Raw genomic sequence first — 14,533 nt, forward strand, 5'->3', positions numbered from 1 at the left:
GAGAGACGGGTTAGGTCATGCCGTAGTTGTTCAGAGTGTAAGAGATGATATTGTAGTCGCGAGCTTGACGTGTTTGGGCTGCGCTAGTCTGCAGGGGGGCGATGGAGCTGGGTCAAGTTGAGGTTGACATGGGAGGCAGAGCGACGCTGATTAGGGATGGATGCCTGTCTTTGAAACAGCTGGAAAGGTAGGGGCGAGGACATTCGATGACAGTCTGATTCGGAGTGATATCTGATAGACTGAATAGCAGTGATAGAGGTTTGATGGTGCGATGATGCGATGATGTCGAGTAGGTTGATGATTTCGAGAACCGTGCAGGTAGAACAGTCGAGGATGCAGGTTTGCGGCAGGTAGTTGTTGAACGGAGGGCTGCTGTGAGAAGTCTGATAAGGAAAGATGATGAGAAAAGCGAGATGATGGAAATGAGCCACCTATGCGTCGTCTAGCAGTCGTCGCCGATGGTCAACGGACGACGAGGAGAACTGCTTCTTGCTGCTGGAACGAAACAATGGTGGTGAACGGGTTGACTGTCGCCTTTGGGTTGCAGATGAGCAGTGCAACGTGGTGACGAACCCTCGACGATCGCTTCCGGACAGAAGTTGATGGTGGAGGAATCTAAAGGCGTAGTCTTGCTACTGAATTGGTTTGGTTCCATGTATTGAGAGAGGGTCCGGGCCAATATTGATTATTATTATTTTTTGATTTTTTTGATTTTTTTTAATTGGTCGTGACGGTGGACCTGCTCTGTGTCTGCCGCAGAGTGTTGATTAAAGCCTTGAGAAAATGCAATTTTAAGGCCAGCAGCACAGAACGTATGGCCCATGCAGCCGTCAAAAAAGGGAAGACGAGCAGGTTCATGGGTGACACAGCGAGCAACTGCACTGATACTCATCACACCATACCTCACTCGCGGCTTGCAGAGTGACAAATGCTCCCATCAAGGTCTCATCTGCACACTACAATCCTTGACCGACACTCGAAATTGCTAGCCGAGCGACACAATCACAGCCGATGTTCCAAAGCTATCGTGGCAAAATTGTTTTTGTCTGCAGGTTATATCCCACTAAGGTGTGGGGATTAAACAATCTAACAAGTGTTCATGCTGTGTCTGAGGTTCCACCAACTACCCCACAGTAGTGAAACAAGGTTCGGAAGGGGAGCTTCAAAAGCATTGATCTTGTGCTACTTACCACCGCCATCATGGTTCGTGCGGCAACGGGACAAGTTCTGTGCTTCTCTTCCGACACTGCTTTAGCGCATCCTCTGTGCGATCGAAAGCTTTGCATTCGAGACTCGCTCTGAGTTGCATCCATAGAACCAAAACGGTCTTCTGCACAAGGCACTGTGTCGGTGTACGTCGACACACTAGGCGTTAGGAGCTGGATTTTTCAATGTTAAGTCCAACTATCGAACAAACCTTGTTGGTGTCGCTGCTCACGTGATCGAGCCAACCCTAACTCAGAGATCAACACCAACAGTTCGAATGCTGTGTGTGCTTTTTTGGCCGCGCTGAGCTGCAGGTCCCACGTCCAACACTTTCAGCTCAAGACTTCCAACACAGCGTCTTTCCGTTTCAGCTCTCTCGAGCAATCATCCTCGTTTCTCACCTTCGCCACTGCAAGCGCTCCAAATCTCTCGTCACCTATTGCCGCTCATACTAGCTGCCGCCACCTGCCAACACCACAGCTGAAAGCGACTAGCAAACTCAGCAGCACACCACATTCTAGCTCCACCCAAGCATCCCTTCCAACATGTTCAACAGCAGAGCGTCATCCAGCGCAGCGATCAAGCGTCTCACTATCGAGTACAAGCAGCTCTCAACAGACCCCAATTCGCTCTTTCCAGCTGTCGGCCCCATCTCCGAAGATAACTATCTAGAATGGGAGGCACTCGTGCCCGGTCCAGACGGCACTCCCTTTGAGGGCGGTGTCTTTTCAGCACGCCTCAGCTTCCCTGCATCATATCCGCTCGAACCACCAACTATGCGCTTCGACCCTCCCATCTTCCACCCGAACGTATATGCCGATGGTCTTGTATGCATCTCGATCCTTCACGCCCCAGGAGACGACCCTAACATGTACGAATCCTCGTCTGAACGCTGGTCTCCCGTTCAGTCCATCGAGAAGATCCTGCTCTCTGTGCTAAGCATGCTCGCAGAACCGAACGTCGAAAGTGGTGCCAACATTGACGCCTGTGTAAGTACGCCAAAAAAAAACAACAAAAAACACACACACACACATCTCGTTTTGCGGAGGGACTCTGAGCCACTGACATTACTCCGCTTCTCTTCTGCCAACAGAAAATGTACCGAGACGACCGCGGAGGATACGAAAAGATCATTCGCGACTCAGTCAAGGAGCAGCTCGGCCTGTAGTCTCAGCTTACCCTTTTTATCGTCATTGTCATCACTTTGTCACGCGCATAATCACAGTATAGCAAAAAGAACGCTGGAGATGCTTTGAGGATTGCGTTTTGGACGTGTGGCTACGCAGGATTTAGTCCAAGTGCCAGGCGCTTTCAGTCCATCCAGTGCAGGAACAGCAGCGCCAGACCGCTACCGACGAGGAAGATCGAAAGAAATTTGTCCGCTTCTCGACTACGTTGCCTTGCCTTGCGCAGTTCTTCGTTTCCCCGTCCAACCTCAGTGCCGACTCCTATTGCCTCATCCAGAAGCTGGTCCGTGATCTCACCTTGTTGCTCTAGCTGTTGCACCACCTGTGTCTGCAGTTCGCTGATCTCGTACAGCCTCGACTCAGCCTTCTTGATCGCAGCCAGATCCGATTCCAGCGACTTGATCAGCTCGGACGATTCGTTTTCAAACATCTCGATCTGTGATGCTGAGAGTTGCGCACTGATGTCCTTGCCAACCAGACTTGACTCTGATTCTAATTCTGGATTGAAAGAGCCGCCAACACTGCCTCGAATCACTGCCGGTCCTGAGGAGCCCGATGATCTTGGAAGGCCTGCTTGATCTTGAAGTTGCAGTCTGGAGTTGGCAAGCGACTTGGTCTTTTCGCGCTGAACCCTGAGTCGAGCTTCCTGCATGTCGCTCTGCAGTGATGAGGCTTTTGACAAGAGTGTCGATAGATACTGTGTGATTGAAGCTCGGTGCGCTGAGATGAGCGAAGAAGCCAAGATTGACGTCGACGAGTCTCTTGCGGTAGACAGAGCAAGAAGACTGTGGAGGGGCGAGAGTGCTGTCGGTGTTATTGGTGCATTCTTCTTGCGTGCTTCTTCTGCTCGTTCTAGCTCCTTAATGCTTTCCAGACATCGCTTGATCACCACTTTGATCTGAAAATCGATCTCGTCTCTCTGTGTGTCGCTCAGTGGCCCTGTGAATGCTTTCCACTTTGTGAAGGCTGATCCTGCACCCCCTTCTTCATTGTCTTCTGGTGTGTCTGCTCCATCTTGACCTTCTCGCAGGTGATGGACGCGAGACTTGTTACCGAGCGCAAGGTACTTTCTTCGTATCGAGTAGAGAAAGCCTAGCAGTGAGATGATGTGTTTGCGAATGATGTAGGCTTGTGCGAGCCATTGCTTGTGGGCTCGCACCACATTCTCTGGTGGATCCTTGCGCTTGAGAGGTTTGAGAGCTGATGCTGAACTTGACGATGGTCGATAATCTTGCCCTCGTTTTGCAAGGAGGCTTTGAAAGTCTACAGTCAAATCGGTCGCTGGCGGCACGCGAGTCTTCCGTGAGGTCGACATGATCACAGGAGTGATGCTACCTTTTGCTGACAAGCAGTCCGTGGAAGGACGGAACGGCTGGCTAACGAGCCCGAATCGGTGAGTGACTGATGGTCGTGTTGCAATCCTGGTGTCGAAGCCGATGTGGAGAAAATTTAGCAGCCACGCTGGAACGATGGCCCGCGCTCAAATTCAGAAGAACATCCCTGCCTTGCTTCGACGATCCTTTCGAAGACAAAACGTCAAATTCTGTCCGTTGGTCAACGGAGAAGGCATTGGCTACGCCCCTATCTCACCGGACACCTCCCGTCTCGAAACGGAGCAGGCTCACTTCGCAAGGACCGCAACAGATAATGTCAGGCTCAAGTCGCACATGAGATCCAGCATCAAAAGCAATGGATCGTTTGACCAGCCTGATCTGGCTGGGCGGCCTTGTCTGCCTGCTGGTTCTTGTGTCCTGGCGAACGATCTCGTGTCCATACACCAAAGTTGAGGAGAGCTTCACAATACAAGCTGTCCATGACATCCTCAGCTACGGCATCGGACCTCAGGCCCTGCAGCGGTACGATCATCAAGTGTTTCCCGGAGCTGTGCCACGTTCCTTTGTCGGGCCTATCCTCCTCGCTGCCCTGTCCTATCCTTTCATCCTGCTGTCGCGACTCTTCGGAGCAGTCGAGACCTCTGCAGATGTTCAAAGCGTCGTTCGGCTCTGCCTAGCAGCTGCCAATGTGACCTCTATCGCCTTTTTCTGTCAACATTGCTTTGCAACAAGAGCAGCTGTGGGCAAAGCGTCTGCATCGCGTACTTCGAGCAACGACCGAACAAAAGCGGGCCTCTTTCTCGTCATCACGGCAGTGCAATTCCACTATGCATTCTGGGTCAGCCGTACGATACCCAACTCGCTTTCGCTGCCATTTGTGGTCGTTGCGATGGCTTTAGTATGTCGCAACATTAGAACTCAAGCAACGAGGTCAAATCGAGGGCAGCACGATGCAAGGATAGCCATCTTACTGCTCACGTTCAGTGCTGTTGTGCTACGTCTCGAAATAGTAGCGACCATCCTTCCTGTCGGGCTCTACCTTCTCGCAACCGGCCAAATCAGTCTCGTTAAGGGGCTCAAGACCGGGATCGCCGCAGGAGCCTTCAGCATCCTTATCACGACCATGGTCGACACATACTTCTGGCAAGATTTGACCAAGGCAGAAGCGGTGAACATCCTCAGCATCTTCGTCAAGTCGCTCAATGGGATGAGAGATGTTCAGCGCCCGAGGCCCCTATGGCCAGAGCTCGACGCTCTGCTGTTCAACGTGGTCGAGGGAAAGAGCAGCGAATGGGGTGTCTCTCCATGGCATGCTTACTTGACGTCTTTGGTCCCGAAAGTTCTTGCTTTCACAAGTCCACTGTTTGCCATTGGAGTGCTGCAGCTCATTCGAAGGAAGCCATCAGTAGCTGACGAACGAGCAAGATTCCTGCTGCTGACCGCAGCCACACACATTGCCGTCCTGAGCATTCTCGGTCACAAGGAGTGGCGATTCGCTTTCTACATTCTACCAGCGCTCAATGTCGTGTCCGCTATCGGCGCTTGTTCACTAATGCGCTCGTGGCCCGGCAGAGTAACTCTAGCCTCGCTGCTCCTGTTTCAAATTGGCCTGAGCTGGTTCACAGGATACCTCAGCGGCATCAACTATCCAGGAGGCGAAGCGCTCAAGCTGTTGCATCTACAGCCAAGCCTTACTGCGACTCCGGGCGTCAAGGTCGTGGTCCACATCAATGTGCTGCCAGCGATGACTGGAGTGACGCTGTTTCAATCTGTCAATCTGGAACGAGACCCTTCGCCTGGACTCTTCGATCGGCTTGCAGACACCCTGCCTGCTACATGCGAATCAGACAGCTGCTGGGTATACGATAAGACCGAGGACCTGCCTCTTTCTGGCCCTGCTGCCTCAGCGGCGTGGTCTGGCTTTACGCATCTCATCACAGAAGCGTCAGACTGCGGTGTCCTGCAAGACGAATCGGGAGAAGCCTTGCCACAGTCCGAACAGCCATTTGAGATGATCACTCCGCCCATTAAATCTTTTGCTGGTCTGCGACGGAAGAGCGTATCGCAAATTAAGGCAGACCTTTTGAGGCTTCCAAAAGCTCTCTTGTCTACCCTTCCATTTGCCGGCGGCTCAACGGGACAAACCTCATTCGATCATGCAATGCGTCTCGCACTGCCTGTCATCATTGTAGAGCAACCTTCCATATGGCTGTGTAGACGCAAGAAGTAATCAACGTTCCTGTTCATATCCATCTTACAACGTGTGTATTCTGTCTGTATGGAGTGTCAAAGCTGAAAGCCGCGGAATCTCTGACAAACAGCGGGACGTGTTCCGAATTCCGTTCCTTTCTGCAACTTTCTCCACTTTTTTCCCCCACTAGCCTTGTTCATCATCATCTCTTGTGCAGCACCGCATCCCGACGACCTGAAACATGTCGCAATCGCAGTCCGAGCTTCGCCGACAAGGCATACATGAGAAGGCTCGCGTCAAGATGATGGAAGATTTCGAGCGGCAGAAGGCCGATCTGGCAAAGGAGGCGGAACGTAATCGGACTGGCTCTGACCGTTTCGTGGGCAAGAACGACTCAATGGAAGATGCGCTGAAGAAGTCGACAGTAGGTCTCGTTCATCTCGAAGACTTCCAAAAGCTGCGATCTGAACTCGAGGAGGAGAAGCGTAGAGAGGCAGCACGCACCAACGAACTGAAAGCGGACGACAGAGCTGCTAAGAAGAACAAGAAGGTCAAGAAAGAGAAGGCAAAACTTTCGTTTGCTTTCGATGACGAAGAGGAAGACAGTGGTGTTGTACCGTCGACAACACAAGCATCATTAACAAACGGCAAGAGAAAGCGAAAGTCAAATGACAATCCGGCCAATGGCGACAGCCTTAACGATCCCGAGGAAGACTCGCCGCCAATCACCAAGAAGACAAGCCTGAAGAACCCCAACGTCGATACATCTTTCCTTCCGGATCGAGATCGCGAAGAGGCCGAGAGACGTATGCGTGAAGAGCTACGGCAGGAATGGCTCAGGAAGCAGGAAGAGATGAAGAAGGAAGACGTCGAGATCACATACTCTTACTGGGATGGGACAGGTCACCGAAAGACCGTCATGTGTAAGAAGGGGGATACCATCGCACACTTCCTCGAACGCTGTCGACAACAAGTCTCCGAGCTACGTGGAGTGTCGGTGGACAGTATGATGTACATCAAAGAAGATCTCATCATCCCACATCACTATAGCTTTTACGACTTCATCGTCAACAAAGCAAGAGGCAAATCTGGTCCACTCTTCAACTTTGACGTACATGACGACATCCGACTCGTAGCAGATGCCAGCGTCGAGAAGGACGAATCACACGCCGGTAAGGTTGTTGAAAGGTCATTCTACAACCGAAACAAGCACGTCTGGCCTTATAGTCGCTGGGAAGTGTATGATCCGAAGAAGGACTATGGCAACTATACCATTCACGACCGCAAAAAGTAGATCAGCAAGCTTTCTCTTATTTCCCCTTTGCGCACACTGGGGCTGTACTTGTACCACGCATATAAACCCATCTCTCAATCATTCGTTCTAAGACTATACAACTTGTTCATTCGATTACGATCGCTAATCAGTCGGAAGCACCGACTAGGTTTCAACCATCGTCCTTCAGCGCTTGACATGCATTGCTAAAGTTCCCACCCTTCACACAGATGTAGTCTCTGTCCCAAGTGGATACGGCAAAGATCGAGATAGAAGGAGCTGCAAGACACTTGCTCAACTCGAGAAGCACTCCAACCAGGCGAAACTCCATCGGTCCTCGAATGTGGAACGCTCGCCACGGTCCATTGACACCAAAACCATCTGATTCAGCCTTGTTGCCGTTTGGATTGAGCTCAGCTTCCAGATCTTCCCAGCTGTGCTTTGCCGATGTAGAGACAAGGAAACTCAGTTCTCGCTGCGTTCGAGAGACAGTGCAGAAGAAACACTCTGTATCTTTTGGATCGACAGGCTTGCTGAGCCGCTCGAGTATTGTTGGCGTAACACGAGCTGTCGGAGGAAGCCGTGCTAGCATGTAAGCGTCTGGTTGGATGAGGACTGATACATTACAACACCAAGGTTCGCGGTCACGTCACTGTTAGCACTATAGCTACTTGCAACGAGCAAAGACGCAGAGAGGGGCCCTGCTTACCATCTAAATTAGGATATTGCGACTTCCCGGACTGCCAGTCTCTGGCAGCCTCTTTGTCGTTGATGTTGTTGGAGGCATCTACAGACATGATTGCTACAGGGGACAAGGACAAAGAGATGGCGCTTGGATCTCGAACGCTCTGATCTATTCCGGAAGGTGCTTGTGGAAGACCAGAGGGTGTAATGGCGCAAGCTTCGTCGTCAGTTGTACGTAACACCATAACGTGGATGCTAGTGGGAGGGCGTGCAATCACAAGTCCACCAGTTCTTATTCTGTTGAAGGGCGTGCGTCAAATGTCGATGATCACAAGTATCGATTGCGATAAGGAGCATTGCTAAGTACATGATGATCGCCACTGTATATATATGTTCCAGTGTTATGTGTATACATGTGTGTTTACAAGGACAATACGGCCGAGTGAGTGAAGTTGGCGTTACATGTGAGCTCGGAGTTGAAGTTATATTACTCCGAGAGGTCACATGCTTCCACTTATTCGCGTAAAGTTGTCGAAAATGGCGTTCAATTTTGAGGACATGAAAAGCAACGGCGCCACGCGATCAAGGCAGGGCTGAGAAGTGTGCGCGCAGCCGAGAAGTGACACAGGACCCGATGCACGCACGGCTCGTCGCAATCCCACCAAACAGACTTTACCTGCATCGTAGTTGGCTTCTGCATCCATCAGCCTCTCTCCATCTTTTCGTTCCGTCTTGGCACCATCTTACTGCTGCAGTGCACTCGTGGAAGGAAGCAAGCTGCCAGTGCAGCAGGAATCATCACAGTCCTCTAGCCGGATCCGTACCTTGACGCAACGGAATGTTTTTGCTCTGAACTGCAGGACGTTGCAGCCGACGTCAAAAGTTCGTCACCGAGTCAATCACCTTCCAGCAGCATCTCGTCTGGAAAAAAAAGTACCACTCCGCACTGTGCAGCTCTGCAGCTCTGCAGCTCCGCTACTCCGCTACTCTGCCATGTCGCAGCCTGTCAATTCATTTGCGGCTCCCTCTGCAACCTTGGATGTGGCTAGAGGCCTTACAAACACAGGTGCCAGTCTCTCGGCAGCGCCTTACGGCACCTCGTACCGATCCACCACGGGGAGCTCTGTCGTCTCAAATGGAAGTCTGCTTGATCTCTACGCACACTCGCCTAGCTCGGTGCCAAGCTCTGTAGGCGCAGAGGGAGCTTTCGCTAACACAGCAACCGGCCCTACTTCCTCACCCATGCAGTCTACCGCTTCGGCTTCCTCTCCCAACGGCATATCCATCACACCAGCAACATGTGGCTTCCAGACTCCAAGTCATGCCGAAGTCTCGTCAACAGCAGGCTTCTCCATTCCTCCCAGCGACAGTAATGCTTCTGTCTGGACCACCGCCTCCGCCTCATCTGCTGCCTCAACATCCGATTCCATCCCGCAAAGCAAGCGCGCATCCATGGCTGGATTCGACATCGATGCCATGCGTAGCATAAGACCAGCTCATGACACCAATATTCCCAAACCCTCAGCCTTTGAGCTTCCTCACCCATCACATATTGGAGTAGAAGCTCCTAACGACGACAGCGACGGCTCGCACTACGACGACGAAGAGATGCCTGAAGGTCTTTCTCACGATTCTTTCGACCGCTCAGCCGACAAGACAGTAGAGGCTGCGACACCATGCAATGATGCTGCTGAGATAGATGATGAGCAAGCAGAAGAGATCTTCTCCAATGCTCTACCCTCTCCACCTGTTCCAAGGCGCACCAGCAGTGTGATGCAGGACAGCTTCACCATTTCACCAAGTCCCTCGTTGACAGAGGATCTCGTTCGAGTAGACCCATCCCTCGCCAGGCATGCAGCTTCTCGCTCAGTCTCTGGCCAGCTCTCAAGTGATCTGATCCCACAGCGACGCAGTAGCACCGACTTTCGCGACGACGTCATGCGCAGACAAGCTTCCAAGGAGCCCTTACAGGCTACGCAGGAACCATCTGCTGGCTCTACCCCGGTCCCTGCTGCCGAGAGTGTGCCCGGTACTGCCACGCGTGGCTACATCAGCCCAGCGAAAGGAACCACACTCTACCCTGTTGACGAGAATGCTCGCCTTTCCAACGAGAAAACAGGGGACGGCAGCAAGTCTTCGCACGAGCCGAGTATTGAAGAGCAGAAGAGGCTGGAAAGAGAGCTCCTCGCAGAGGCGGACGAGTCTCGGCCCAGGACGCTGAAGGAGGCCCGTGAGCGAGCTAAGCTGCGCAAGCAGCAAGGCGACAGCGTCTCTCCGTCGGCATCGGCAACTTCTCCGCCGGGCGCTACACAGACAATGTCGAGTCCAAGCAAGGGTGCTTCTCTGCATATGCGTGATGTCGCTTCTTCCGCTACAGCTGCATTTGCCGACGACAATAACTCTCGCAGCAGCATTGATTCGAAGGATCGCCCCTTGCGTAACCCCAAACGCATATCCAATCGAGAAGGTGCACTTACCGCAGAACGTCGCTCGATGTCTGAGCGATCGGCTCCTTCCGACTACTCTCATGACTCGGGTGCCGAGGGCGCTTTCACGTACGACGAGGGCGCAGTGCAGTCCAATCAGCAACAGTCCTCAAACATGGATGACCTTACAGACACTATCGACAATGCTATGAACGACCTGAGCTTCGGTAGTGTCGACGAGACGCTCTCAGCCGAAGACGAGCTCACCACTCCGTTGCCACCTCAGACGCAGCCGCGCGAGGGGAGCCGGCCGCCGATTCCAGCTTCTCTGCCTTCGGCACGCAGCCTGGCTAGCGTCACGGGCGTCCAGCAGACCAAAGCACAGGATGCATTCAGGTCTAGCCCCCTTGCCTCACCAGTCAGGCAAACGCCACAGACGCCAAAGGACAACTTCTTCCCGTCGTCCCTTTCCGGTCAGCGACTAGCAACCCCACCGATCACTTCGCCCGTTCATCAACGTGCAGGTCAGGACCCTATCACGCCTCAGCGCTCTACCACCTTGCCTCCGCGGATCGAGGTCTACGGCAAGACTGTGCCGCTGCCAAAAGCTTTTGCCAGCAGTAACATCGTTGTTGACAAGAAGCGCATGTCGTCCTGGGAGCGAGCACGTACTTACGCTCAGTACACGAACGAGCTGCTGCATTTGGAGACAGGCTTGAACTTGTGGATGGAGGTGGTGCAAAGACCAGCTATGCGTCAGCAGAACAACCGTGCGGCTCCAGGCAAACAGGGCGATGACTGGTTGACGCAGGGTACGCTGCCGAGGTCAACTCACGTTCGCAACGAGGGGTCCTACGCCGACTCGATCCGTTCTGACATGACCTTTCCTATGCGCGGTGACGGTGCAAAAGCGAAGGAGATCGTTTCGGTGATGCCGACCATGGTCGAATCGCCGGTCCGCACCCCAGTCAATCTGCCATATCCGGGAGTCGTCTCGCAGCAACAGCAGCAGCAACCGCAGCCTCAACCTCGGTCCAACTCTACTCAGTCTTTCTCATCGATCTCGGGCAGTACTCTACCAATGTCCACATCTGCTACTGACTCTCTGTCAGGTACCGGTAACACATCCAGGAGCTCTGGGATGGGTGGCGGAAACCGCTTCTTCGGAGGGCTTGGTCGGAAGCACAGTAAGCGAACACAGCCTTCTGCACCCATTTCGAATGCCCCTGCACCTTCACACTTCTCTTCAGCCGCGACAGCGGTTAGAGGCTCACGTGCCTATCTGGCGAACAACCGGAACAAGAGCGCTGCATCATCAGCTGACCTCCCGGGTGTTCCGAGTGGTTCCTTGCCTGCTGCCCGACCCAGCATTGATACGTTTGAGACGAGCTATTCCAGCCACAGCCGACCAGAGAGCCCAGCGACAGGGCCTACGCGTATCACAGGTCTGGGTATTGGTTCGTCGAGTGGTGATGCGTCACTGGATCAGCTAGCATCTGCCTCAACAGGCAGATTGAACTCTGTCCAAGAACATAGGTCAAAAGGTGGCAAGTCCATGACCTCGCCAGCGGCCATTACGACTTCCGTCTCCACTGCCAGCACGAGCAGCACAACCGGCCTGCGTGCTCCGCTTGGACCTCGTGCGCCAAACATGGGCAGCACCAACGCAGGACCCTCGTATGACATGAAGCGAACAGACTCCAACCAAACTCAGACTGGCACCATCACACCTGTCACACCGATCACGTCCAACACTGGAGGCTTTGGTAGCGGTCCCACCTTTGTCTCACGTCTTGGTGGTGGAAGCTTTAGCAGCTCTGGTGGTGCTCACGCTCCACGTTCACCTGGTCGAGAGGGTTATTCTTCACCCGAGTTCCTACACACACCACGCCGAACAAGTGATTTGACAGGCACCTCACCCACATCTCCGCAGTCATCAGGCCAGGATCGCTCTTTTCGGATCGGCGGCGGTTTGCGCTCGTCATTGTCATATGGTTCGGTGAGGGAAAGGATGCGTAGCGGTTCAAGCCCAGGTCCGGATGATGAGGCTTTCCAACAAGCTCTAACCAAGCTAGGCGATGTTTTGCCTGATGCCGATACTCAAACGCTAAGGTATTACTTGAAGAAGGCAAAAGGGAATGATTTGGCTGCTATTGGAGATTATTTACAGGATCAGAGTTTGGCAAAGTTGCCAAAGTCTTAGCGGCAGACGGGACGCTGCATGCTGCCGGCGAAATTTTGTGTGCTCTTTCTGATAAAACGGCATCCCGTCTGAAGACTGTCGATGCCATCAATAGCCGCGACCCTGGATGTCGTCGGACTGTGAGCAGGTGCGGGTCAAGGCGGTAGTGAGGGAGTAGCGGAACTTGTAGCAGCTGTAGTGTGTGTGTTCAACGTTGTAGAGGCGCCGGAATGCTGCAGTGTGACCGAACTCAAGGACAGGGTCGTGTGCAATGATGGGCAGCATGCAGAAGCCATGCGAAGGGGTCGCCGAAGGGGATCATGCCATTTGGATGAAGTGGGAGGAACTCCTGAGAGCATTGAATGAAGTTGGCGCAAGAGGAGCATCACCATTGCTGATGGTGACAAAGAATGTATGAGGAGAGTACAAAGAGGAGGACTACACCAAGTGGGAGAGACCCCTAGGGGTTGATGAGGTCAATCGATCTCACCCAACGACCAGGAGCCAGAGGAGCAGGACTATGTCAAGGAGGAGCTCCCACAGAGTGAGAAGAACAGGAGGAGGACGAGCAGTATGGCAGAGGCCATGTGTCATGGGACCGGATGGATGCACAGGAAGAACTGGAATCATATGAAGAGACCATGCACAGCAATCATGGATCAGGCAAAGAGAGAGTTCTGATGGAGCTCAGTGAGATTGGTAGGCTTGAGGCTCTATGACAGAACTTGTTGGGATTGGCAGGAGCAAGGTCTTACTACAGAGTTTATCAGAATCAGTAGAACCACACTTGTATGGCAGATCTCATGGAAACTGGTTTGAAGATGCTTCTCTCACCAATCTTGTGATAGGAGGACAACAGACAAGAAAGGGGCCACCACCTGATGAGGTAGGGGCCCTATGTGACAATGAACTCAGTGTAAGAAGATGGGCACCATCATCAGGAGCAAGATGAAAGGGGGTGCACACTGCCACTGGTATGAAGTGGGGGTGACCCCTATCAATGATGAAGTGACACTAGGACTCCCTGACCACAAGAAGGAGCAGGAGAGGCAGTGCTCGAAGAAGAGGATACACCTCTTGACATAGCAGGAGCAGTGTCACAGACAACACTGCAAGGGGTGTTGATATAAGACATACATTCTACTCATGGTAGTCGAGTGGATCCCCATCCACTCTACACATTACTAGCTATATCCTTACCATAATGTATACTTCGCAGTTTTCTGTCAACAGTAGCAATTGCAGAGCATTGCTTCTATCTTAGTGTGTGTGTTGTATCACCACTACTTGATGCCATCCAAAGGCAGTACTCTTCTGCAGTCCAGATATTGATCAACACTGAAGGCAGTTTCATACTGCAGTCCAGCTCTCTCAATCTCATACTGTAGGCAGTTGTCCACTGCGGTCTGGGGATCAATCAACTCAATGGTCCAGGGATCAATCAATTCAATCAACCATTGACACTCTGGACACTTGTGTCAAGACAGATGTGTTCATATCACTCTTCAGTATTGTAAGGAGTCCACCTGGACATTGATTGTGCTGTGCTACCTCTGGACAAAGTGTCCACAGCAGTTAGTCAAAATCTGTGGTAACCCTTAGTTACAATCTATCCAAGTGAGGAAGATCATAGAAGTCTTCTACAACAGATTCCAGCAAGAAAGGTAATAGAAGACCTCTACAATAGATTTTGCCAAGGTTGATTTTAATTGACCTTTACCATAAATTTTGGGTTTCAAGTGCGCAACTGCTGACACCATGCTCCCCTCAGAAGGAGCAGGAGCAGTGTCGCTGGCGACACTGCAGGGGTCTATATATACTGCTCATTCTCTTTGTCTCCTCAAGCTCTTTGTCTCCTCAAGCTCTATCAAACCCCATACTGCAAGCAGGCATCCAAGCAATGTTGTTCATTGGGAATCTTGTGTTGTCTCTTGACTAGGTATCCTAGGTACCTTACAGAGCTCCTGCACAAGAGACCTGCCCTTCATTGATGCTTAGAGCACATAGGCCTGGCCAGCCTCGCTTCAAAGCTGTTGGAAGGGTGATACTT

General features: G+C 52.3%; 6 protein-coding genes across 6 annotated transcripts; 4 read left to right on the forward strand and 2 right to left on the reverse strand.

The window, feature by feature from the left end:
• Positions 1-1,751: 1,751 nt before the first annotated feature.
• Positions 1,752-2,374, forward strand: UHO2_01208 (putative QRI8 - E2 ubiquitin-conjugating enzyme; the record flags this gene model as incomplete). The annotated part of the gene is made up of 2 exons (XM_041553676.1): positions 1,752-2,195; positions 2,300-2,374. The coding sequence occupies 2 exons, from the start codon at positions 1,752-1,754 to the stop codon at positions 2,372-2,374; spliced, it is 519 nt and encodes a 172-aa protein (XP_041409610.1).
• A 143-nt stretch (positions 2,375-2,517) lies between these two features.
• On the reverse strand, positions 2,518-3,708 carry UHO2_01209 (uncharacterized protein; the record flags this gene model as incomplete). The annotated part of the gene is made up of 1 exon (XM_041553677.1): positions 2,518-3,708. The coding sequence occupies one exon, from the start codon at positions 3,706-3,708 to the stop codon at positions 2,518-2,520; it is 1,191 nt and encodes a 396-aa protein (XP_041409611.1).
• Positions 3,709-4,082: 374 nt separating this feature from the next.
• Positions 4,083-5,957, forward strand: UHO2_01210 (uncharacterized protein; the record flags this gene model as incomplete). Its single annotated transcript, XM_041553678.1, has 1 exon — positions 4,083-5,957. The coding sequence occupies one exon, from the start codon at positions 4,083-4,085 to the stop codon at positions 5,955-5,957; it is 1,875 nt and encodes a 624-aa protein (XP_041409612.1).
• Positions 5,958-6,159: 202 nt separating this feature from the next.
• Positions 6,160-7,212, forward strand: UHO2_01211 (uncharacterized protein; the record flags this gene model as incomplete). Its single annotated transcript, XM_041553679.1, has 1 exon — positions 6,160-7,212. One exon carries the CDS (start codon positions 6,160-6,162, stop codon positions 7,210-7,212), a length of 1,053 nt encoding a protein of 350 aa, XP_041409613.1.
• A 151-nt stretch (positions 7,213-7,363) lies between these two features.
• Positions 7,364-7,988, reverse strand: UHO2_01212 (uncharacterized protein; the record flags this gene model as incomplete). Its single annotated transcript, XM_041553680.1, has 2 exons — positions 7,364-7,806; positions 7,901-7,988. 2 exons carry the CDS (start codon positions 7,986-7,988, stop codon positions 7,364-7,366), a joined length of 531 nt encoding a protein of 176 aa, XP_041409614.1.
• An 880-nt stretch (positions 7,989-8,868) lies between these two features.
• Positions 8,869-12,504, forward strand: UHO2_01213 (uncharacterized protein; the record flags this gene model as incomplete). Its single annotated transcript, XM_041553681.1, has 1 exon — positions 8,869-12,504. One exon carries the CDS (start codon positions 8,869-8,871, stop codon positions 12,502-12,504), a length of 3,636 nt encoding a protein of 1,211 aa, XP_041409615.1.
• Positions 12,505-14,533: the final 2,029 nt, after the last annotated feature.

Source organism: Ustilago hordei, assembly GCF_900519145.1.
Source record: "Ustilago hordei strain Uho2 genome assembly, contig: UHO2_contig_02, whole genome shotgun sequence".
In the NCBI taxonomy this organism is placed as follows: Eukaryota; Fungi; Basidiomycota; class Ustilaginomycetes; order Ustilaginales; family Ustilaginaceae; genus Ustilago; species Ustilago hordei.